The sequence below is a fragment of the Epinephelus fuscoguttatus genome, linkage group LG19, assembly GCF_011397635.1.
Source record: "Epinephelus fuscoguttatus linkage group LG19, E.fuscoguttatus.final_Chr_v1".
Taxonomy (NCBI): Eukaryota; Metazoa; Chordata; class Actinopteri; order Perciformes; family Serranidae; genus Epinephelus; species Epinephelus fuscoguttatus.
Genome location: NC_064770.1, coordinates 32,253,883 through 32,278,277, shown reverse-complemented (window position 1 = coordinate 32,278,277; position 24,395 = coordinate 32,253,883). Strand labels below are relative to the sequence as shown.

The 24,395-nt window shown below is 43.0% G+C and overlaps 1 protein-coding gene across 5 annotated transcripts in view; it reads right to left on the bottom strand.

The window, feature by feature from the left end:
- The window catches only part of wizb (WIZ zinc finger b), a 44,970-nt gene that overhangs the window by 5,725 nt on the left and 14,850 nt on the right, over positions 1 to 24,395 (bottom strand). For 4 of the 5 annotated variants that reach the window (XM_049560117.1, XM_049560120.1, XM_049560119.1 and 1 more), the window contains 8 exons: positions 21,516 to 21,920; positions 19,555 to 19,704; positions 14,589 to 15,149; positions 12,200 to 12,652; positions 11,601 to 12,107; positions 10,291 to 10,860; positions 8,227 to 8,438; positions 2,749 to 3,058 (listed from right to left, as the gene is read on the bottom strand). In XM_049560117.1, coding sequence (XP_049416074.1) covers positions 2,749 to 3,058; positions 8,227 to 8,438; positions 10,291 to 10,860; positions 11,601 to 12,107; positions 12,200 to 12,652; positions 14,589 to 15,149; positions 19,555 to 19,704; positions 21,516 to 21,920 — 3,168 coding nt within the window. The remainder of the gene's footprint in view (positions 1 to 2,748; positions 3,059 to 8,226; positions 8,439 to 10,290; positions 10,861 to 11,600; positions 12,108 to 12,199; positions 12,653 to 14,588; positions 15,150 to 19,554; positions 19,705 to 21,515; positions 21,921 to 24,395) is intronic. The other variant, XM_049560118.1, reaches the window with a different exon arrangement.

Sequence of the window (24,395 nt, the reverse complement as noted above, 5' to 3'; positions counted from 1 at the left end):
GTGATGCCACAACACTTCGCAATTAAATTACACTATATATATTCTGAAGTGTTAGATTTAACACATAAAAGTTGACGGTGCATTTTAATGCCTCTCACCATGTAATTAAGTTCTATTACACCATCTGTAGATCCCTGTGTGTGACACCACAGAGTAAGCACTGTGAGAGAAAACTGTGAATCAGGTGGAGGTGCAACATTAAACGTCACAAAATGCAAGGAAAACAATCTCGCCATGACCCTTAGGGAGCACCGTAGTCTCGCCACTTAATCAAAGACTTCTATAAAAGATACACCCGTGTTTCCTTTGCTCTAAGCTACTCCAGAGGCACCCTATCTCCTTGTCTCCTTGAGGTGTATCTAAGGGATTGGAAGATGTTCATGATGGCAAAAGGGGGTGCTTGGTGTTAGCATGATGAAAAGGACCAATCCAGTGTTGCTCATCGAGTTATTACAGCGATTTAGCTGAAAGCACACAAGGCGTAATTTTCTTTCTAAACCCAGCAGATGCATCAACTGCAATAATTTCTCACTTCCTTTTGGACTTCTAAGGTTAATTTTGTTCAAGCATTCTTTAATACACTTGATGGGAGAAATGTGGCCCTTTCACTGCTTTTCAAAGACGTAACAAATAAATAAATAATTCAATGTCAAAAAACAAAGGATGAAAGGCAACTCACTGTCATTGAAAACAAAGGTGAGCACACACTGGCTCATTTCATTTATTTCCCCTGATGAAACACCTCGCTCTCACTGTTTTTCTTTTAGCATAACAGACTCTTTTTATTTGTCTTACATCTAATGTGTCCCACAGTCGACCCTGCTGCTGTGCAGCCACCGTCAGTCACCTTTTCTGTCTGCAAACATGCTAACAGCTCTTTAAGAATGTTTTATGAGCTAAATGTTGTTAACAGTATGCTAACATGCTCACTGGGAGAATAATATGCTAATGTCAGTATATTAACATGCTCACAAGGAAATGCTATGTTAATGACAGTATGCTAACATGCTCACAGGAAAAAATGCTAACATCTATATGCCTTACAGGGTCTCAGGGAATATGCTGTGCTAATGTCAGTATGTTAACATACTTGCAAGGAAAATGTTTTGCTAATGTGAGTATGTTAACATGCTCACAGGGAAAATGCTATGCTTATGCTAGTATGCTAACATGCTCACTTGGAAAATGCTATGCTTATGCTAGTATGCTAACATGCTCACTTGGAAAATGCTATGGTAGTGTCAGTATGCTAGCATGCAAATAAGGAAATGCAGTGTCAATGGAGGTATGCTAACATGCTCATACTGAAAATGTTATGCTAATATCAGTATGCTTACATGCTCACAGAAAAAAATGCTATGCTAGTGTCAGTAGGCTAACATGCTCATGAGCAAAAAAACATGTTATTAACAGTATGCTAATATGCTTATAGGAGAGAAAATGCTATGCTAATGTATATTTGCCTTACAGAATCTCAGGGAATATGCTGTGCTGATGTCAGTATGCTAACATACTTGCAAAGAAAATGATATGCTAATGTAGGTATGCTAACATGCTCATAGGGACAATACTATGCTAATGTATATATGCTAACATTCTCAGAAGAAAAGCGTTATGCTGATGTCAGTATGCTAACATTCTCAGAAGGAAAATGCTATGCTAATGTCAGTATGCTAACGTGCTTATAGGCAAAATATTTTGTTTCGTCAGTATGCTAACATGCTAGCAGCTTTTCGAGAATGTCGTTAAGCTCAGTGTTGATTAACAGTATACTAACATGCTCACTGGGAAAATGCTATGCTAATGACAGTATGCTAACATGCTCGCAGGGTAAATGCTATGCTAATACCGGTTGCAAACATGCTAGCAGCTTTGTGAGGATGTAGTTGAGCTAAATGTTATCAACAGTATACTAACATACTCACTTGGAAAATGCTATGCTAATATCAGTGTGCTAACATTATTAGAAGGAAAATGCCAAGCTAATGTCGGTACGCTAACACGTCAATAAGGAAATGCTATGCAAATGTCAATATGCTAGCATGATTATAGGAAAAATGCTATGCTGATGTCCGTGTGCTAACATGCTCAGAGATAAAATACTAAAATGCTCTTGTTTAGCAGGTATGATGTTTACCAAGTTAGTTTAGTGTTAGCATGCTACCTTTAGCTTATTAGGACTAAACACATGTAAAGCTGAGGCTAATGGGAATGTAGTTTTACAGGTAGTCATAAACCAAAGAGCCTGATGATGGTGCTTTGTGAAAAGTTAAGGGATCATCAGAGTTATTAAAGTTCATCCTGACGGGGAACTAAAATCTGTCCAAACGCTGTAAAGACGTTTAACTCAGAACCAAAAATATCAAATAGCTGGTGGTGCCAGAGGAAAGTCAGGGGATCAGCAGAGGGATTCATCTTCTGGGAAACATTAATGTCTGCTCAAAGTTTCATGGTGATCCATCCAATAGGTGCTGATATATTTTGGTCTGAAGTGGTGGACCAACTGCCTGACATAACCATCCCTAGAGCCACTCCGTTAACTCTGCTAAAGCGAGGCTGAACACAGACGAACAACCTCAGAGAATTTCAGTAGTTTGAGATTTTTAGAGTCAAATAAAATGTTTTTCTCAGAAGCTTAAAACTACCTCAACAAGAATATATTCAACTGACAATGTACATTGTGTAATGATACATACAGGCACCTGACTGTGTGCAAGGGAGAAAAACATATGCTGCACTCTCACGTACCTCTGGGCAGGCGGACGTTAAGCTCACTGCGTGCCACCTGTGCTTGAAGCGGAAGGCTGTCGGAGAGCGGCGAGGGGCTGGGACTGCTGCGGCCGGGCCTGAGCAGAGCAGCGTGCAGGTTGGCTTCACCCTCGGTGGTCTTGGAAGAGCTCTGGCTGACCTCACGGCTCAGCGGCCGCACCAGGCTTACAGCCAAAGAAGAAGACCACTGGGAGGAGGAGGAGGAGGAGGAGGAAGAGGAGGCCTTCTGCGATGAGATGGGGAGGATATGATCAGAATCCGCTGACGCAGTAAGAGGTGAGCTGCTCTTCTGGAAGAGGGACAGAGATGAGTTTCCTAATCAGCGTTATATCAACAGCCGCCATGTCCTGGTGCTGTTATTACACATAACTAATAGTACTAATATGATCATTATAAATACTAAGTAAAACTGCAAATCTCTATCAATGTACTTTGCATATAACATTTATAGTTAAAATACAGGGCTGTGGCTTATTTCCTATAAATAAAATTGCAATGTTTTTTGGTTATACCGTGAAACATGAATTTTGAAATCTCCTATAAACTAATGTAAACTACTATAATACTATTACAGCCATTACTTCTGCTGCTGCTGCTAAATAAACTACTGTTTGTTTATTTTTTTTTATATTTTTTATATTTTTTTTATATTATTTTATATTTTATTTATTACTACTGTTTATTTATTTATTTTTACAATTAGGTTAAATAAAGTACGGTTTCAATTAAGTTAAATAAAGTACTGTAATAATAAAGTTAAACAAAGTACTGTCATAATTAAGTTAAATTAAGTTCTGTTACAATAAAATTAAATAAAGTACTGTTACAATAAAGTTAAATAAAGTACTGTTACAAAAAGTAAAAAGTTAAAGTACTTTTACAATAAAATTAAATAAAGTACTGTTACAATAAAGTTAAATAAAGTACTGTTACAAAAAGTAAAAAGTTAAAGTACTGTTACAATAAATTTAAATAAAGTACTGTTACAATTAAGTTAAATAAAGTACTGTTACAATAAAGTTAAATAAAGTACTGTTACAAAAAGTTAAAAAGTTAGATAAAGTACTGTTACAATAAAGTTAAATAAAGTACTGTTACAAAAAGTAAAAAGTTAAAGTACTGTTACAATAAATTTAAATAAAGTACTGTTACAATTAAGTTAAATAAAGTACTGTTACAAAAAGTTAAAAAGTTAGATAAAGTACTGTTACAATTAAGTTAAAGTATTGTTACAAAAAGTTCAATAGTTAAATAAAGTACTGTTAGAATTAAGTTAAATAAAGTACTGTTACAATTAGGTTAAATAAAGTACGGTTTCAATTAAGTTAAATAAAGTACTGTAATAATAAAGTTAAACAAAGTACTGTCATAATTAAGTTAAATTAAGTTCTGTTACAATAAAATTAAATAAAGTACTGTTACAATAAAGTTAAATAAAGTACTGTTACAAAAAGTTAAACAAAGTTAAATAAAGTACTGTTATAATTAAAGTCAGTAAGGTACTGTTAAAATAAATTAACTTAAGTACTGTTATAATTAAGTTAAATGAAGTACTATTTCAATATAGGTAAAACACATTGCTGTTATGATGAAGTTACATAAAATACTGTTAGAACAAAGTTAAATAAAGCACTGTTGGAATAAAGTTAAAAGTACTGTTGTGATTAAGTTCACCCTGAATTAAATATCCTCATCTTAAACCAACAGATCAACATTTTGGGACATTTGTTTGTGAGAAGATTGATGTGGATTGAGTGGCATCAATGATCTTATCTAACTCTGCAGATAAAAAGCAAATAAATGTCAATAAATGTCAAGATATTCCTTTAATTTGCTGTAGAAAAGATTGTGACTGCCAGTATTAGCAAAGTGATTTATAACATGTAACTTTTTAGTAGTTGTATTTAATTAGGATTTTTATTTAACTCTATCATGTAAATTTATCACATATAAGGTTTTATAGCTGCTATGTGAACACAACGTGATGCATTTGTGAGCTCTACAGAAACAGCTCAAGTTCAGATGGTTTTTATCTCCGAGAACTCATTGTTATTCTGAGGAATGAAAGATTGTGTTAGGGAGAAATCACCCACAGTCCACCCACACAGGTGTTTTCACTCATTTCCTGATTAGACTTCGTCTCAGCTCTGAACCTGACTGACGTGTCTCTCACTTTACTGTTAATTTTCTTAATCTGTTTGTTTGTGTTTCTCCGTCTGTTTGTTGAACACTGTGAACAGACAGGTAACAGACAGCAAGGCAGGGACGTTCCTAAGTGGTTAAATTCAAGATTACAGTGAGTTTAAAAAGGAGATATCGATAAAATGATACATGAAGAAGTATTTTTTTAAAGTATAACAATGTGTGTGCACTTTCTTTTTGTCATGAGGGTAAATGTGTGAATTCAACCCGAGCAATATAAAGGTTTGGGAAGGACACAGATTCTATCCATCTTTATGTATGTGAAATTCAATGTGAAAGTATAACATACATCAAGTAACTCAAAGGTTTGTTACTATGTTCGAATTTAGTGATGATATCTTGGGGCATAATTGTTATAGACTGTCTTGTCTTGTTATAATCAAACTTCTGATTTAGTTCATGACACTTATTGGTGGAGTTTGGTGACATCACAAGATTCCCAGCACAGCTCCACCCAACTTCACCCTGACCTGAGGTCCGAGGGTGTGACAGGGCTCAAAGGAAAAGGCTCGTTCCAGATGAGCCAGGCCTGCACAGATGGGATCACCGGCGAGCACTAACACTGTAAGCATGTTGGTGACGATGCTCAGTCACCCAGGTCATGGTAGTCATAGGTGCTGTATCGGAGAGCTAGCTCATCAGGTCAAAACAAGCTGTCCTGTAACATCTAAAGAAGACAGGACATTCCTTCGAGGACAGCGATGTCCACGTCTTGGCCACAGAAGACAGATGGTTTGAAAGAGGTAAAAAAGAAGCCACGTCTGCGTCAAACTGGAACAACCATCGTTAAACAGAGGAGGTGGCCTCTGACAGCACTTATCACCCACCTACAATGCAGTCTTGGGATCCCTCCCCAAAGACTTAACACCATTCACACGAGGTCCCAGCTAATCCCAAGTACACACAAGATGGCCAGGTGGGTCAAAGACTCACGTTAGCCCCTTTTCCACCAACATTTCCAGGAACTTTTATCACCAGGAATTTGTTTACCTGGGTAAAAGAATTCCTGGTAATCTGTGTGGCTTGCGTCAGTAACGAGTGTAGCTGCCGTCAACTCGAGTCATTTTTGAGTTATCTTCAACTTCAAGCTGTTCACCGGTTACCATGTCGCGGTGGTGTGTGTGTGGATGTGTGTGTGGAGGAGTTCAGCACCGGCACAAACGAACTGATACCGTTAGCGCTTATCAACGCTATGGTCTGTGATAATTTAGCCCTGGGGCTAATTTAGTACCGGGTTTCGGTACCCATCGTTAATCAAAACAGAAACTAAATGAAGGTTGTAGAAATTAAATAAAGTTTGCAGCGGCTGCCCGTACCAGTAAGTGCGGAACGCTGCATGTGTTTTTCCACCAATCAGCGTTCTTCAAAACACAGAATTACGGGTAATCTGAAAAGTCCTACCCCCCTATTAGGTACTTTTTCAGGGAAAGTTTGGGGTTGAGGGCAACTTTTTTACCCGGTTAATTTCGGTGGAAACGTGCAGAGGATTTTCAAAATCCCGGGTAAATGATAAAAGGTCCTGCAGTGGAAAAGGAGCTATTGTGACCTTAACAACTCTGTAAGGGTTCACACCCACATAGAGTGCAAAGTCTGCGACTTTGCGCACCAGTCCGTTAGAACTGAGGAAGCTTCTTGGACGAGAGGTGAAACGTCTTCAAGAAACTCAAGCAAGTCCAGTTGCCTACGATACAGCACTTATGACTGAAACTGTAAGTTTAAACAACAGTAAGGTTAACGTGTGGTTAGGTTTAGGCACAAAAACTACTTTGTTATGGTTAGGAAAAGATCATGTTTTGGCTTAAAACACCCAATTTTAGGGGCATAATCCCCCACTGGAAAAGCAGGGATGGCTGGGTAAAAACAGCTGCTTTTTGTGGCACTGTCTCCGATGAAAAAACAGCAACAGATTGCTAATAAACAGCCATGTATGGTGCCTAAAAAGCAGCAGGAAACACAGTGTTGAGTTGCTAAATCACAACTAGTTTTGCTGTTTGTTGGTCTCAAACAGTGGTCAGGTGACACAACATCCACCATCCACTCCACCTCCTGATGACAAAGTCAGCTCATATACTACGTCGCTTTAGAAACGCTGACATGATACATATGAAACGAACAAATACGCAATGTAAAATGCCTACATTTTCTTCAGGCAACTGGGCTGTTTTCTGACATATAATTGCGTCCCTATAACTAACAGTTATTTTCAGTCTCGATTAATCTGCCCATTTCCTTGATAAATCATGTGGTCAATAAAATGTCAGAAAAAAGTGGAAAATGCCCGTCACAATTTCCTGAAGCCTGATATGATGTCCTAAAATTAATCGCTGAGTTCAAACCCACAAAATACTGAGATTTGTCACAAAGAAAAGCAGCACATCCGTTCCACTGAGCGGCTGCAACAAGGAAATGTTTAGCTTTTTATTTTAAAATGACTAATTAGTTATCAAAATAGTTGCTGATGAATTTTCTGTCAATTGTCTGTTCCATTAATGGTCTATATGGTGAGTGTGTCTCAGAACAATACATGCAGCTTCGGTGGGTTCATTGCTCCAGTATGCAAAAACCCTTTTCAATATGATTACAAGGGCATTTAAAAGGTGATGTGTTCAGTATGTGTGTCACATCACAGCTCAGGGAGAAGGTGTGACAGTGACGCAAATGCACCAGAAACTAATTCAGGAGGGAAAGAAAGAGAGAGAGAGAGAGAAAAAAACGTACGTTTTCTTCTATCAACAGCATGCCATAATTTATCTGAGGATGAAACATAAGCTGCCAGGCACCCTGGTTACTATGGCAACTATCAAGTCAATAGCTGAGTTGTTCTGGCATCTGTCCCCACAGTGATTTTTGCTGGGTGTAAAGACACAGGATCTACAGTAAGGCTCAAAGCTGTTAGACAACACGTCTCTGAAGCTTTCCAAGACACAAAATGTCTGTCGAGCCACCGGCTGAGGAATGTTAGATCTCCAGCCGTGACGCCTATTCAAAGATACTGGGGGAAAAGAGTGTGTCAGAAAAGTAGCACAGTAGGTTATGATCTTGTGTTGTATAGCTGCTGAGCTTTGTGGGAGGCACAAGTTCTTCTACTGATATTTCTTTTTCTCTGAGAACATTTATACTCACAACAGCAGACTTTGCTGAGGTATCAGAGCACAGAGATAAAGTCTGAGGGCTTCCTGTGTTAATAAAAACGCCCGCACTGACCCGAGTTATCGCACCAAGATGAATTACCAACAACAGACCGCCTCTCCTCACCTTCTTGAGGTTGGAGCGGTTCCCCTGCATGTAGCTGCGATGCATCTCCAACACCTTCTGTGGCCTGCTGCGCATCCAGGCGCTAAGCGTCTCGATGGGGGATCCATTCACACACCACTCAGTCACACCAAACTGCCTCAGGTGGGCTCGCGCGTGGCTGGCCAGAGCTTTACGGTTCTCAAAGTAGAAGCCGCACAGCTCGCAACTGGGATCTGAAAAATACAGGACAGAACAAATAAAGAACACAGCCGTTAAGACAGACACAAACCTGGCATTATCTAGACATCACCCAGCTGGATCAAACATTAAAGGTCCAGTGTGTAGGATTTAGGGGCATCTATTGGAAGTAATGGTATATAATATTCATACCTATGTTTTTGTTTGTTGATAATCACTTGAAACTAAGAATCTTTGTGCTCTAGTTACTTTACAATGAGCCATTTATATCTACATACAGAGCAGTTCTTCTTCCACAGGGTCCACCCTGTTCTTCAGCACACCAGAGCAGACAAACCAAACACTGGCTCTACACAGGGCCGTTCTTGCTTTTGCGTCGGCCACTGCAGTTCCCCTGCATGCTTGGTTTCAGTTTCAGTAGTGCAACCTCACTGCTGGATGCCACTAAATCCCACACAATGGACGTTTAAATGAACATTAGGACATTAGGACTTCATTATCGCCTCATTATCGCAGACATTGTTGAGTTTTTTTACACTAATTGGGTCCTACTGATCCCAAATAGCTAGGTTGGAAAAATTTAAAAATGCATACCAAACAAAAGTTCAGGTCTCAGGAGGATAATTAAAACTTGAATCCATTATGAGTAAAAAAGTTTCCCCTTTGAAAATGACTAAAATAAAGGAGAGATTTAACCTCCAGTTGCTTTTTTTTAAACATCAAAAATAAGCAAATGTACATGGTATGATAACCAAGGAAACAAACTTTTCAGACAAATTCAAGGAACGGCAAGAGACTCTGTTGTTTATGACCAATTCACAAACCAGCTAGTAACGGTGGCGTAATCCCCGTCACTTCCTGCCTCCTGTATGGTCTATCCAGGCGCCACCCCTCGCCTAAACCTGACAAAATATTTCCAGTATGTGAGAACGCTTCTGACACGGACAGTCTCCCATCATTTTTGCTTACTTTCAGCCACATATTGACCCACTTGTGAAAATACTTAAGCTGACACTGGGTTTTTATTTTAGAAATAGTAACTGCTTCTCTTTCTTGGCAAAAAAAAAAAAAGATTGATCTCTGCTAAATTCTTGACTGCACGTGATTATGGGGATGTATAATATATATGTGAATGCACCCTCCCAGTGTTCGCATGCTCTGGACTCTGTATCATGGTGCATTGAAATTCATAACCAAATATCTGCCCCTTACTCATCACTGTATCCTGTATGCTCTGGTTGGGTGGCTGCCTTTAAAATTTGGTAGTCTTTTTCAGTGGCATTCAATTATTTGCAAAGCTCTTCTTGGCCTACTTCCAGCATATTTATGTGTGCACATAAAGCAAAACACTGAAAATGGATATGCTCTCCGTTCAAAGAACATGTTATTATTGTCTATACCTAGAATCCTCCTGCAGAAGGACTTGAAGTTGCACTCTTTGGTGTTTCCTGTCACAGCAATTTTGTATGTAATCATCTGCATGCTGATGTCACGGTGTATTTAAGATGGTCTTTTTTATCACTGTCTTGTTTTTATGGTTCACTTGCAGCATATATTAACGTACTTTTTGGTTTCTCTTTGTAGTAATCTCATTTTGCATTTTATATTGCTTGTTTTGGAGTTGCATATTTTAATTTTGTTGTGTTTTTGTTCCATGTTGTCGGTCTGTAACGTTATCTTGCTGCCTGGCCAGGAGAGTCTTGAAAAAGAGGTTTTTTAATCTTTAGAGGTTTTTCTGGTTAAATTAAGGTTAGATAAAAATGAATGTGTGAAAGGGAAACAACATCAAGACCTAATTCTTAAGACACTGTCCGCAGTTCATGTGAGAAAATGGCTTATGATTAGCACAAAAATGGGATTCAGAATAATAAAGAACAAATGACTCACCCTGGTGTCCGTGCTTGTCTGGTGAGGGTTTTCTTTTGAAGGAGAAATCATGTGGCTGAGGCGAGAAAGTCTTGAGCTGATGTGACGGTGAGTGGGCGGTCTCCGCTGATTGCGCCTCGGCAGACACAGGCCGTTTCCCCAGTGGGGACATCCTGAAAAACTTCCCTGCAGTCGGGGAAGCAGATGTGGACCCCAGGCCCTGCTTATGGAGCCTTGACCCCGACTGCAGCAAACTGAGCGGAGATTTACGGAATTTAGAGGACTGATAGCCTGAAACACCCAAACCCTCTGAGCTGCCACTGCCCGCCGTGTTCTCCCATGGTGGGCTGTTGGCTCCCTGGCTCGACTCCTTCTTCACTCCCTGGTCTGATTGAGAGGAGCCGCCCACGCCTCTCTTGTGCATCACCTCCCTCAGCGTGTCGATGGGCGAGCCGTTGACAGACCACTCGGTGATGCCCATCTGGCGCAGGTGGGAGCGGGCGTGGCTTGAGAGGCCTTTGCGGTTCTCAAAATATTCCCCGCAGAACTCACAGCGAATATCTCTTGTCGGCTCCACTTCTTGGGTCATAGCTGTGGGAAGATCAGAGGGAGAAAACAAGAAATTGTCATAAAGATCCTGCTGAGATCAAAGGCACAAGTGATTTAATACAAACATGCTCTGTAATATCTCACACTATGAATAATTATCCACCAAACAGTAAAGGAATATGCTGTGTCTGCTGATCCACTGGTTCCCAAACAATACATGCTGGTATTTATGGGAATGCCCACAAAAAAATTTCTGCAATGAGGTGCGATGGAGACCCATCGAATCTGAACTTTAGACATTTGAAGACTTTTTAGGGACCTGTAGACACCCTGGCATTTGTAATTTGAAATCAGTGCGGCCACGATGGACTTCCAAGCAGATAGAGGGGTGTAAAACACTCTTAACATACCTCACACCACAGGGAAATCTGGCAAGGTGATCTTTAGAATCATTGAAAAATCTGAGCTTTGCTGACGATTGTCGGGACGGGGGAATCAGGTCCGAAATCAGCTTGATTCTAGTGTAGCGTTAACCCAGCATAAGTTGTGAAAGCACCCTAAGTGCCAGCTCTACTGCTAACCCTTTGTGCAGCATGTCTGACAACAGACAACAACTGACCCTTCGTCCCACCCCCAAGCACCATAACGTAGCATCGTATTTAACATAGACTTCTGAGAGTGGTATCAATCTTCTCATCTAATACTCGACAAGATAGTTAATAAGGGTACTTCCCCAAATGTAGAACGATTCCTTTAAAAATGAACCCTGGAGACGAACATACCCAGGTTGAGGGGGAACACGTTGTCAGAGCTGCTCCAACTACAGTTGACAGTTTCACCAGTGAAGCTGGCAGACCTCCCCGCAGCTCCTGGCGTGGTGACCTCCACCTGCACCGGCTCCGGCTTCAGCTTGAGGATCAGCCCGCTGGAAGATGTTGGTGTAGCCGAGCTTGATTTAGACGCCGCGGGCTGAGGAGGGCTGGAGGGGCGGGCGAAGGCGAAGGGCAGACGGCTGAGGAGGGTAGCTGACGGAGAGGAGGAGGTTGGCTGAGGTGAGCGAGGGGGTCCCGGAGAGGACGGAGGTGGAGTTTTGAGAGGTTTTAGAGGAAGGGCGCAAGGCAGGCCGCGTCTTGAGATGATCTCCCTCAGCGTGTCGATCGGGGAGCCGTTGACGGACCACTCGGTGATGCCCATCTGGCGCAGGTGTGAGCGGGCGTGGCTGGAGAGGCCTTTACGGTTCTCGAAATACTCCCCGCAGAACTCGCAGCCTATCTCCTTTGGAGGTTCATCTAGGAGATGAGAGACATGAATGTAATCTGTTAAACAGAAAAAGTATTATTTAGGAAGAAGAGTACCACAAATCCTGTGAAAGAGCACTCACTGTGTGGAAGGGCCATGAGCTCCCCACTACTCAGGCGGAAGACCCGCATGGAAGAGGACTTGAGACGCTTGGCAGGCGGGCCAAGTAAAGACGAGGCAGAGGAAGAGGTAGCTTTGGATGTCGACCCACCCCCAGCTGTGGTCACCTTGTAGAGGAGCGATGAAGAGGAAGAGGAAGAGAGGCTCAGCAGGGACTGCTTCGGGGAGGAGATGGTGGTCGTGAGGCCGCGTGGCTCCGCGTGGCTGTCGAGCTGCAGCACACTGGCTTTGTGCTTGAAGTCGTCGGTATCGATGAGCTGGTTCAGGAGGTCGATGGGAGAGCCCTTGGATTCAGAGTACTCCACCCCAAAGTGCCGCAGGTGGGCACGTGCATGGCTGGACAAGCCTTTCCTAGTCTCGAACCAGGCGCCACACAGCTGGCAGACGATGTCCTTGTTGGGGTCCACCTCCAGGGCTGCACATGGAGAGGAAACAACTTCATCAAGACTCAAGAGATCAACTATGTAACTTTTTACAATAGGCTTTTTCAGACCAGAGGAACTTTTTCACAGTTCCAAGAATTCCCCTTTGTATTGTGTCCACACTATCAGAACAATGATCAATGGGCCTCATTCACCAACTAGTTTTCACCAATATTCTGATATTCACCATGTTTGATTATTCGGGATTTGTTTTAGGTAAGAACAGAATCAATGCACACTCCAGAGCAAACTGATGCACATTTTGTGCTGACATCTTTGAATAATAACTGGTTACTGCGTTTTCCTCAATTCTACAGTCATATAATATTAAAGGATTTAAATTACGTTAACATTTTTATAATTTATAATACTTTTAAATCATTATTGTGATTATTTTATAAAGCATTATGGTCTTTAAAAAAAACGCAACGATAACACTTCAGTTCACATCCGTTATATCAAAGGGAACCATGCCACGTAATAATTAGTGATTGATCACGCTAGAAATTGACACTGGTGGATCGTTATTAAGCGTTTCGAGTAAGTTATTGATAACTTACAGAAACACTGCATGAAATTATCCCCATGTAGCGACTACTATCACTGAGAAAAGCCGCTAAGAGGGTGAGTGGGCTCTTCACTGTGACTCTTTCAAAGAAATCCAAAGATGCGTTTTACGATGATTTATTAGACAAACTACTGGATAACTGAAGCAAAATGAGATGAAACTAAATTTTATTAATGTGATTAGGCCTGCGTTACTGCGATTATGTGATTGCAGTAAGGGTCAACAGAAAATATTGGAGCCAAAAACTCACCCTCCTTGTCTAAGAGCCGCCACGCCAGTGAGTGATCAGGTAAAATAATGTGAAACCACACCCCTGTGCCAGTTACTACAGGAAGTGAAAGAACGTGTGCGGCCTAAATAAATACAAACAGCAGAGGTTAAATACACATTCTGGCTCCTTCACCACCTTCACCTTCTCTCCCCTTCTCTCTGTGTCTCTCCAACAGACACACCGCCATGGCGCGCGACTCTGTCCTCAGTCCTGACAGTTGTGCTACTATAATTCACACAGTTTGCGGGTCAGATGGTTTATTAATCAACGCATACTTTTAGCATCTTGTGAATCTTTTTTGTGCTATTTTTTAATCCCCTCTGCTACAAAATATGACAACTCGTTTGGCATTCGCTTCCTGCAGAAGCACCTTTTATGTTGTGAGTCTCTGCTCCACCCTCTTTAGACTTTTGTTTGGGCATTTTTGCCGTACTTCTCCCGTATTCCTTTTCTTCCTCTTCTTCACTTTCTGTGTGCGCACACAGCCCTGCAGTCTCACTCCCTTTTATGGGGATTTGCAGGGCCTGTGCTAATTAGGATCAATTGGCACACACTTTAAACTCATGAGGACAATGGGTTTCATCATTATAAGAACGCAGGTGTGAACAATTCTGCAGTTTAAGAACACGTTTTTAGGATCTTTTTTAAAGAACAAATTTAAGAAAAAACTTCGGAAGATATTGGTGAACCCTCCCAGCACAAGAAGTGAGTGAAGTGTTTTGTGCAATGATTGGTGGAACACTCGAACCAATGCAGCACCAGCAACTGCCATTTTGAAAAACCTGTTAGACGTGTAAACAACAGATCTCACATAATACAAACAGTTCATAAGAAGTGGATAAAACACGGATTAATGGACCGACAGTGAAGTCCAGGATCTACTGAGCATATATGTGACAGTGGAAATACAACGTGGTTTTGACTTGTCAAAGCGAATCGCCAGCTGGCTTACAGTGTGTCACTTCAGCGCTCCTACTGGCAGTGCAAATGCAACCAGAAATAAAATCCCTTTAAGGTATGTAGTTTTCGGGGAGGTCCCCAGTGGGCAGTATCTCTGTGGAAAGCACCTACTGTTATCAGAGACACTTACTGAGGTTGAGAGGGGCGTCATTCTCCTGTGGTGCCCAGAGAGGTTTGGTTGTGACGGTGGCTGGGGCAGAGAGGTTAGAGGTCAAGCCTTTCATTCCCCCAGCCTTGTGCTCCGGCGAGCGCAAGGGGGAAGACACGGGCAGTAATGAGGAAATGGGGGCTTTCCTCACTACTGCGGAAGGGGAGCCAGAATGAGGCGGAGCTGGAGAGGCACCAGGAGAAGGTGTCGGCGTGGAGGAGGAAGAGGGTGGCACCGCTTTCGCTGCTTTGGCCAGGAGGGAGAGAGGGATGGGCTTCTCGTCTAAGTCCATGTCTTCTATCTCCTCATCTTTCTGAGGAACAGACGGTGAGGAGTTCTTGGCTGGGAGCGGCTCCAGAAGAGATGAGCCGGTTTGGCCGTCGATGTTGCGCTCCTTGGCAATCTGGTAGAGGAGATCGATGGGCGCCCCGCTGCTCTCCGAGACGCTGATGCCCAGCTGGCGCAAGTGAGAGCGGGCGTGGCTGGAGAGTCCTCGCCTGGTCTCAAACTGAGCGCTACACACCTCACACTTCAGGTTGTGGACTGTGAAAGAGGAAAGAACAGCTGGTGAGATGTTATAAATAAGCACTATGCTACATTTCATTAAGATTTCAAAGCAACTGTTATAACCGATATCCCGTTCATGTATTCTCGTCAGTATTTTTCAGCATGGACCTATTTTCCCAGGTCTTTGTCTCTAGGTGACCCGTGGGAACAACAATATTTGAAATTGGTCCAGTACTGAGAGGCAAACAGGCTGTAATATAACCACTCGGGGCAGGTGCACCCCGTCACTTTATGTCTACTTAAAGTGCTTGTTTTTGCCACTGACAGGCTCAAATTGTTATTACGAGGTCTTACCGCATTACGGAAAAGACCCTGCAGGGAAATGAAGTGTTTTATGGTAACTTTCGCTTGCTCCGTTCTGTTTTGTATCCACGTCTCATTAACGAAGTCTTGTTCTGAAATCTCACGGGAGGTGACTTGTTGCGGGAAGAAAACGGTATTTGAGAGTTGGAGAGAGGAGTGGCAGCGATAGTTTGTTGTGTTGGAGTACAGAAAGTGTGTCTTAGGGCTTTTTAAACTGTAACCCATTGAAAATTGTCACAGAGAAACCTTGCAGACTGAGTTCCACACATTTTATTGTTGTATTTGCTGCGAAAATTCATGATCCCATTTGCTTCCTTGCTCCTCTCCTTCTCACTGGAGGTACTTCGCCACTCTCCGCTCACGTCTCACATTTGACCAGCGGCTACCTGAGTTATGAAATGATACTGTGCAGCTATTAAACTGCACTCTTCTGTAGGCACCATCATAGCTGCCTTTCTTTACAGCCTGCCGTTACCTTCTCTTTACTGTGAAAGATTTTGAGAAGGACACTGCATCCATATATTTCCACTCCTTTTTCTTGTTGGCCTGCTGTCCACTTCTAATTTGTTCCTCTCTCTTGTTGCAGATATATGCATCCTGTAGGTTAAGCCACACTTTCTTCACAGCTTTTCATTTAAACAATTCGTTTGATGGATGTGGAAACACTCAAAAAATTTAGCCGGTTACGAAAACTTTAGCGACAGACGAAGGTTTCTAAGTAGGTGTGTAAACGTGATTGACACATTGGGCCTCATTCACAAACACTGCGTACGCACAAATCTGTGCTTAAACTGTGTGTACGATCGTTTGACGCACAAATCTAGGATTCATCAATATTTTCTTACCCGAATTTGTTCTTACTCTGCGAACAAATTTAGAACTGCCTCAGACCATGCATAAGCACAAATGAGGAAGGCCGAACTGACTTAGAAAATGCAAACATACCTTTTAAGTACATGCAGAGTCTATAAAACCACATTCACGAAAGAGAGATTTAATTAACATTTTTTAAAATAATTAATTTACTAATATATTGGCCAAATGGATTAAATTACCATGAAATTGACACACGTTCACCCTCATCATTGTGACAATTAAAATATTAACAATAACATGAACAGAAAAACTATCACTCCATCAGCGCGCAGATGAGCTGTAATGCCGACTGCCATAACCTTAAGGCTGTGGCCCGCTGGCCAGGAGGCACCCACGACTCATTTATTTTGCAAAACAGTACAGTGGGAATGCGTTTGGAGGCAGGGGCTGTGAGAAGTGGATGGCTTGTTGGTGAGCATCTTTTGTTCTAGTCTTTTATTTCAGTTGTTTTAAGTTAGTATTTTCAGTAAGTCTCTATTCCGTTAATGTTAAAATGTTATATTGTTTGGGTGACCGGGCATATGGCCTTAAAACATGGCTGATGACACCATACGCAAACCCTGAAACCCCTCAAGAGGTGCGCTATAATAACATACATGCCCACACACGCGCCGTAGAGCGCACTTTTGGCGTGCTTAAGGGCCGGTGGATGTGTTTGGATCAGATACGGCCGGTGGCAAACTACTTTATACCCCTGAGAAGTTGTGCAAGATCATCCTGGCATGCTGTGTCCTCCACAATCTTACAATGACCCATGGCATTCCTGTAAGACCCGGCGCCATCGCTTCTAACAAACTGTGAAATTTACTACTTCTCTCCTCGCATAACCGCTTCCTTCATTCATGAATCAACTCTAGGCAAGCGGTTTCCTTATATGGAGAAATGGGGGCGTGGTAGTATGCTGATTGCAGATCGCGGACACGCGCCTGTCAATTTAGAACGGTTCTGATTTACTAACATACGCACGGTGGTGAGAACAAAATTGGCCGGTACGCACGTGTCATGAATCCGACGGTGATTTTGCTTAAGTACTTATTTTTTGCGGAGAGTAAGAACATTTCTGCGCAGATATTAGTGAATGAGGCCCAATGTGAGGTTGTATTTTTTTTTGGATGAAAAATACAGACTTGGTGTGCAAAGACCTTTACTCTTCTCTGAAAGATTTTCAATGTCATGGCTGAATATTTAGCTGATTCCTGCGATGTGAAAATTCCTGCAAGATTTCAGAGCCAGTCATCTCCTTCAGCCAGGCGTGGACACAAAACGGAACGGTAAAACAAACAGGTGCAGGAAAACGTTTAATTTCTCTGTAGGGTCCTTTCTGTCGTGTTATCAGACACTTATATTAAAAATCTGAGCCTGTCGGAGGCAATAACAAGAACATTTAAAGCTTCAGTGTGTAGGATTTAGGGGACGTAATGGCAGAAGGGAATATACATTCATAACTATGTATACTTTAGAGTATAATCACCTGAAAATAAGAATAACTGTGTTTTTGTTACTTTAGAATTAGCCGTTAATATCTACAAACAGAGTGGACCCTCTTCCAAGGAGTCTGCCATGTTGTTTCTACAGTAGCCCAGAACAGACAAACTAAACACTGGCTCTAGATTGGACTAGTCGGCTTTTTTGCAGCAGTCACCATAGCTCTCCTACACGCTTGGCACATGGAAGAAGTTTCACTTGGTTGCAATCTGCAGCCTCGTCACTAGATGCCGTTAAATCCTACACACTAGACTTTAAATGGACGGGGTGCACCTGTCTGAGTGGTTACATAGGAGCCTTTTTCGCTGCTGCTAGGTGCAGCGCTCTCTCAATACTGGACCTATTTAAAATGTTGTTTCCACGAGTCACTTGGAGGACTTGACCATAAAGTCCAGTTTTTGGATCAGTGTCAACACTGTGTACAGTACGGGATCCATACTCGAGTCAGTACAGTTCATGTGTACTACGGTTGCGTATCCATCAGGTGTGAACACCACCTGTACCAAAACACAGTACTGGACTGCTATTTACTCCTCCTACAAGTAGTTTTTAACCGCTTATGAAACAGTCTTATGATGCCTCTATCACAGCCCACCATGGACAGACCCAGATACAGCTTTGCTACCGCCTTCGACCTGCAGCCAGAGCTCTGGCAGTAGGCGAAGAGCTCCACGTCTGATAGTAGCGGCTCCTCCTCCAACCACAAGCAGAGCTCCACTTCACTTCACTTTACGATAAGCATCCATTGGGTGTTTTTTGATGCTTCCCAGCATTGAACATGATCTTGCCACTCAGCCTGCGGACTGTCTGCTACCAGATTTCAAACCAGGCCACTATGGCGGCTGGTGGAGACTTTCATTTATACTACAAAAACAGTTAACTAAAATATGTTTCTGAAGACATTTAAGGCAAGAAATGGTTAGTTTAAAAGTTTTCGGGAGTTTCCAGAGGCGGCAGCTGATGCTGGACGCCCCTGATTTGCATAAAGTAATTTAGTAGCTTGGTAACTTGGGCACGGTAGGAATCAATCGCACCTAATATGAGGACACCTTGGGACACAGACGTGGCGCGACATGTCTGCCACAGCATGCCCACAGCAGAGTGCGACCATTATATTCAACTGAAACTGCAACACTGACCATGGAAGCCAGGATTGTCAGCGCAGGCAATTTGCTGCTCAACGTCACGTCTACGCGACTGGTCTATTTTTCCTTCTACCCCACAGCCCGGCCTCCAACACGTAAAAAAAACAACACCTAGTAAAATCAATGCATCCTGTAGTTTAAATGATCCAGTTGATTAATTTAGGACCAGTTAACATGGCGTCACATCCCCGTCACAGTTCCCCTTTAACCAAGTGCAGCATTAACTTGAAGTTTGCAAAGCAACAGCAGGAGGCCCAGGTTCTTTCAGAGTCCGCACCTCTCCCAGAGGACGTGTCACCTCACTTACCCTCCCTGTCTACATCCTCACCCAGTCTGCACGAGCACCCGCTGAGTGTTAGAGGTGCTCTCATTAGCTCCTAAATACATTTGTCTACATCTGGGGATTTCCCCGGGGGGGGCGGCCCTGTCTGATGTATTGTCGCCACTCCTCAACGTCGACCTGGGGGTCAGCTTTACAATTTCCCCACTGACAGCTATGATACGGCTCTGCTGTGGCAAATCCAATCCCCTGTCAACACTCTGGGGTCAGCATTCCCATTTTTCTCCCTCACCCTTGGAGTCTGCATCCCCATCCCCAGGAGAGAGGCTGTCTGAGTCCACGCTGCGCAGCCCTGTTTTCCCGGGGCTCAAGCTCACACCATCCAGAGCTGGACGCTGAAGCTCCTCCTCATCCTCATCCTCAGCTGCTTCCTCCTCATCACCTAAAACATCACACACAACATCCATATAAGTGCAGGAATGTCTTAGTTAGCTGCCTTAATTAACGTCTGTGCTTCCTTTTAAAGCATATAAATGCATCTTTGAGTGATAATAAATAAGACGCAGGCTGGAAGCAGAGAAATCTAATCATATCTTGTGAGCTCAGTGCCTGTAATTTATCAGTCCTTGTAATAAAGGCGCGTTATTACGTCTTCTGTGAGGAGATGCAAGTGAAAATTATCCCAGTAATGAATCCCTGTCACAAAAAGTGATAATTGCACTAGTGTCTGAAACAAACATGGCAGTCTTGGTTCCCCGCAGTCAGGCTTTCCTGGGACAAAAGTGCCATTTTCTGCGACAAATCGGTAAATCAAAAGAGACGTGGAGACAGACAATGCTTTCTGTCTGGTGGGCGGCTCTGCGCTTGTCAGTTCATCTCTTGACTGTAAAAGAGCGATGTGACACCTCGGAGCGCAGCGTTATAACACCGTCTATTATAATGAAGACAACACCACACAATCACACGGGTTTTTATAAAACGGGACAAAGTAGCAAAGCGCTAACTTGACTTTGGATCCATTCAGGCGGAGTGACACGGAGCAAACCCGACACTTGAGAGTAAAAGTGCGACTTCGATTATACTTGGTTGATCCGGATAAGTTGTAATAAGATCACCGGCTATGGTCGCCAGCAGTCCACAAAGTTACCTGAGCGATCCCACTCTTAGTTTGATGTAAAAACATGCACAAACGCGTGCACTTGAAAGCACAGCGTGTCCTCTATCACAAATCAAAGCAAAGTAAAATGGCGAGGATTGGGCAACTGTAGGTAATTTTAGAGATCCTGCAGCATTGGAAATACTGGACGTCATCCCAGACGTGCACAACACAAAACCTCTCAGACATGTAAGAAAACTGAACCAACAAGATCACAACAGAGCTAAATCACCACTATTGATCCGCGCGTGCAAAACGGGAACACCCGAAACAATAACAATGACCCGCTTTATGAGCTTTTGACATGCATGTCATGGGCTACCTGCATGGCTGCGCGCGCGACATTGATTTTCTTTACATAGTCTCACATGATGAGGAGTTTTTAATGGCTGTTGTCTGGCTACGATGTGACAGAAGATGCGGCGCGAGACGCGCAGTGCTACGCCGCCGTGTGATCCGAGGGCACGCGGTGCACAGGAATTACAGCGCGCGGTACTCACCGGTCCGCAACCGCAGTGCATCGGACTCCCCGGCAGCTGAAGCCAGACAGTTTTTCCGCTATTGTTTGGGTCTACGGGGAGGTGGAAGCAGCCATTTTGCCCCCATATGCACCGCTAAGCTAAGGCGTGACCAATCGAGTGGAGGCGGAGGTTGGGATAAATGCACCGAGTGCCACATCAACCGCGGGCATCAGGGACTCTGTCTCTATCTCTCTCACGCACACACACACTCACACACACACACACACACTCTGTGTTAAGGCTGATTTTCTCGACAGCCAACATCCTGATTCAACACTTCACACATTGCACAGCGGTGTCACCCAGGTCACAGTCCTGATTTTATCCAGAGAAAAAGCACCTAAAACAACAGCAACAGCGTCTGAACTCACATTTCCTGCATCTTAATGCATTTATAACACTCTTAATCATCCATCTAGGCATCACCACTGAGATCTAGATCATCTGTGCATCCTGTGCCAAGTTCAAAGTGCCAGGTCACCAGGTAACAACTATTAAAAACACCACCAACCACCACACAAAAAATAAGTAAGCTGCATTTCTACTTTTAAAGATGGATCAGTGATGAAAACTTACCCGCGCTCTCTCCTCCACCGTCCTCCGTCTTGCAGCGTTGAGGAGACGCTGAAGGCAGTGCATCAGAAACAGCAGCACTCAGCGTCCTCTCACTCGTCTCCCCCTCAAGCTTTACCTCAACGACACCCTCCCCTTCCTCCTCTACCTCCTCCTCATCATCCTCCTCGTCCTCCTCCTGTGAGGACCCGGGGCTCCGAGGGGGAGCCGTGGGGATTACAAGATCGGGCCTGCTGGAGAACAGCTCCCTCAGGATGTGGATTGGCGAGATGGTAACATCCCAGTTGGTGATGCCAAAGTCGCGGAGGTGGGCCCGGGCATGGCTGGACAGGCCGGCCCGGGTGTCGAAGCCGGCGCTACAGAACTCGCAGTGCATCACGCTGAATGTGTCCGGGTCGAAGTTGGCGACTGTGGAGAGGACAGTGGAAGTTTAGACATGTGCAGTGGGATAGTTTACTGTCCTCTGATCCTAACCTTTTTGAGAATTTGAGACCAGTTCAACTGAAGACTGATGCTGGTGGCGTGGCCCAGTCTGTTAGTGCAAAACACTTTGTTTCAGACTGAATCACCTCAACGACCTGCCATGCATGCATGTTTTGCAGACATTCATGTTCCCCAGAGGATGAATCCTGATGACTTTGGTGGTCCCCTGACTTCTACTCTAGCTTCACCATCCATCAATCCGTCCATCCATTTTCATCCCCTTATCCAGGGCTGGGTTGCGGGTCAGAAGGCCAAGCAAAGCACCCCAGACGTCCCTCTCCCCAGCAGCACTCTCCAGCTCCTCCTGGGCGCCCCAAGGCATTCCCAGGCCAGATGAAATATGTAATCCCTACGGCGTGTTCTGGGTCTCCACCATCAGGGTAAAATGTGTGGTTTTGAGTGAAATGTCTCGACAGATATTGGATGGCTCGCCATTAAATTTGGTGCAGACAATCAATCAATCAGACACCTGCAGGATGTTCAGAACACTGCTGCCCAGACCTCAATAACACCAGGAAACTGAAACACATCGCCCCAGTTCTTTGATCCTTGAACTGGCTTCCTATGAATCAAAGAATTTATTTCAAAGTATTATTAGCCTACAAAGCACTGAATGGTTTGGGGCCAAAATACATATCTGATATGGTGCTCTGTTACGAGCCATTCAGAACTCTTAGATCATCTGGGACAGGCCTGCTCCCCGTCCCCAGGGTCAGGACCAAATGTGCTTTTTAACAGCTTTCTGTTATTATGTGCCGAAGATCTGGAATACACTTCCTGAACACTTGAGGACTGCCCCAACCCTTTCATCTTTTAAATCGAGGCTTAAAACTTTCCTGTTTGCCACAGTTTTATACTTCTGCCGCTCTTGAATACTTCCACGTTACCATTTTTTTTTGTTTTGTGTTGTCTTGTTTTTATGAATTATCTTATGTTTTGTTTTATTTGTTTAGTATGTTTCTGCTTATGTAAAGCACTTTGAATTTCCTTTGTGACTGAAATCAAATTAAATGACTGCAAACAGACATTTATGTTCCCCTGAGGATGAACTGTAATCACTCTGATGACCAACACAGACTGTATAAAATAATGGACGTAACCACTGGTTTGTGGACGACCATTTAGAAGCCTTGAGTCTGGCATTTTGGCTGTTGACATCTTGGGTTTTTGGAGACAGAAGTGACCATATTTGGATGAGAGGGTGGAGCTGTGGAGGTGTGAGATGTGACTATGAACCTGAGGACGACACCATGGTAGCGACTTATCAATCACAAGGTAGCCACTAGGGGTGGGGGAAATAATCAATTTTTAGATGCATCGAGATTCTGTCTTGAACGATGCAAGCATCGATTTAGAAAACTCATAATCGATTTTGATTTTATTTTTATTTTTCAAGTTACCGTAACTCCTCGACCAATCATGCTATCGACGTAATTCCAACGGATTCTGAAAGCTGAGAAGCGGAGCTTTTCAACGATATATGGTATATTACGGTAGTGATGTCATTACCTGTGGAGGAGGGGAGGGAAGTGAGCACAGCAGGAGGAGAGGGACAGCTGATGAGGAGAGCGCAAGTTAGAGTGATTTAGCGGTGTTTTAGTGGAGTTTTGGTGAGCTTTAGTGGAGTTTGGGTGGCGTTTTCTTTGTAAATAATATTTAGTGTTGTAAATAATAGTATTTGTGGTTTTTTGAGAGCTTTTGAGTTTTTTTATGCCGTGTTTTTGAGCGGTTTTTGTTGTGTTTTTGTCGTGTTTTCACCATAGTTAGTAGTTTTGCCATCGTTCGTCTTTTTGCAATAGTACATGTTTTTATACTTCATAGATAGTTATAGTCAGTTATAGTTTTGTAAATACTGGAGGAGAAATGTCGAGGAGGTCAACGAGGGACAGGAGAGTCCCCTTGAGATTTGTGGATGAGGAGGATGGACCGGAGGAGACTGGTGGAGAGTAGTCATCTCAAACACAGTAAGTAATACAGTTTGTATGCACTGGATATGTGTTCCCAGCTTTATTACAACAATGTTTTTCAATATCTAGGGAAAAGTTTCTTATTGGCTCGTTTTAGAATTAAGAATCATTTTATAATCGAAATTGTTGCCCTCGGAATCAGAATTGAATCAAACTGTGAGGTGCCTAGAGATTCCCACCCCTAGTAGCCACGCCCTGAAGCATACCCTGATTTATCATCTATTTTACTCTAAATGTGACCATAATTTACAAAACGAACATCATGCTGTATTGGTGAAGACTTGGAACTAGTGATTGAGACCATAGACTAATTAGGAAAATGTTTGCTGAGGTAATAAATCAAGTGAGAAGTAGGGTCATTTTCTCATAGACTTCTATACAATTGGATTTTGTGTTGCATGTTAAGCTAAGATGGTGAACATGGTGAACATTA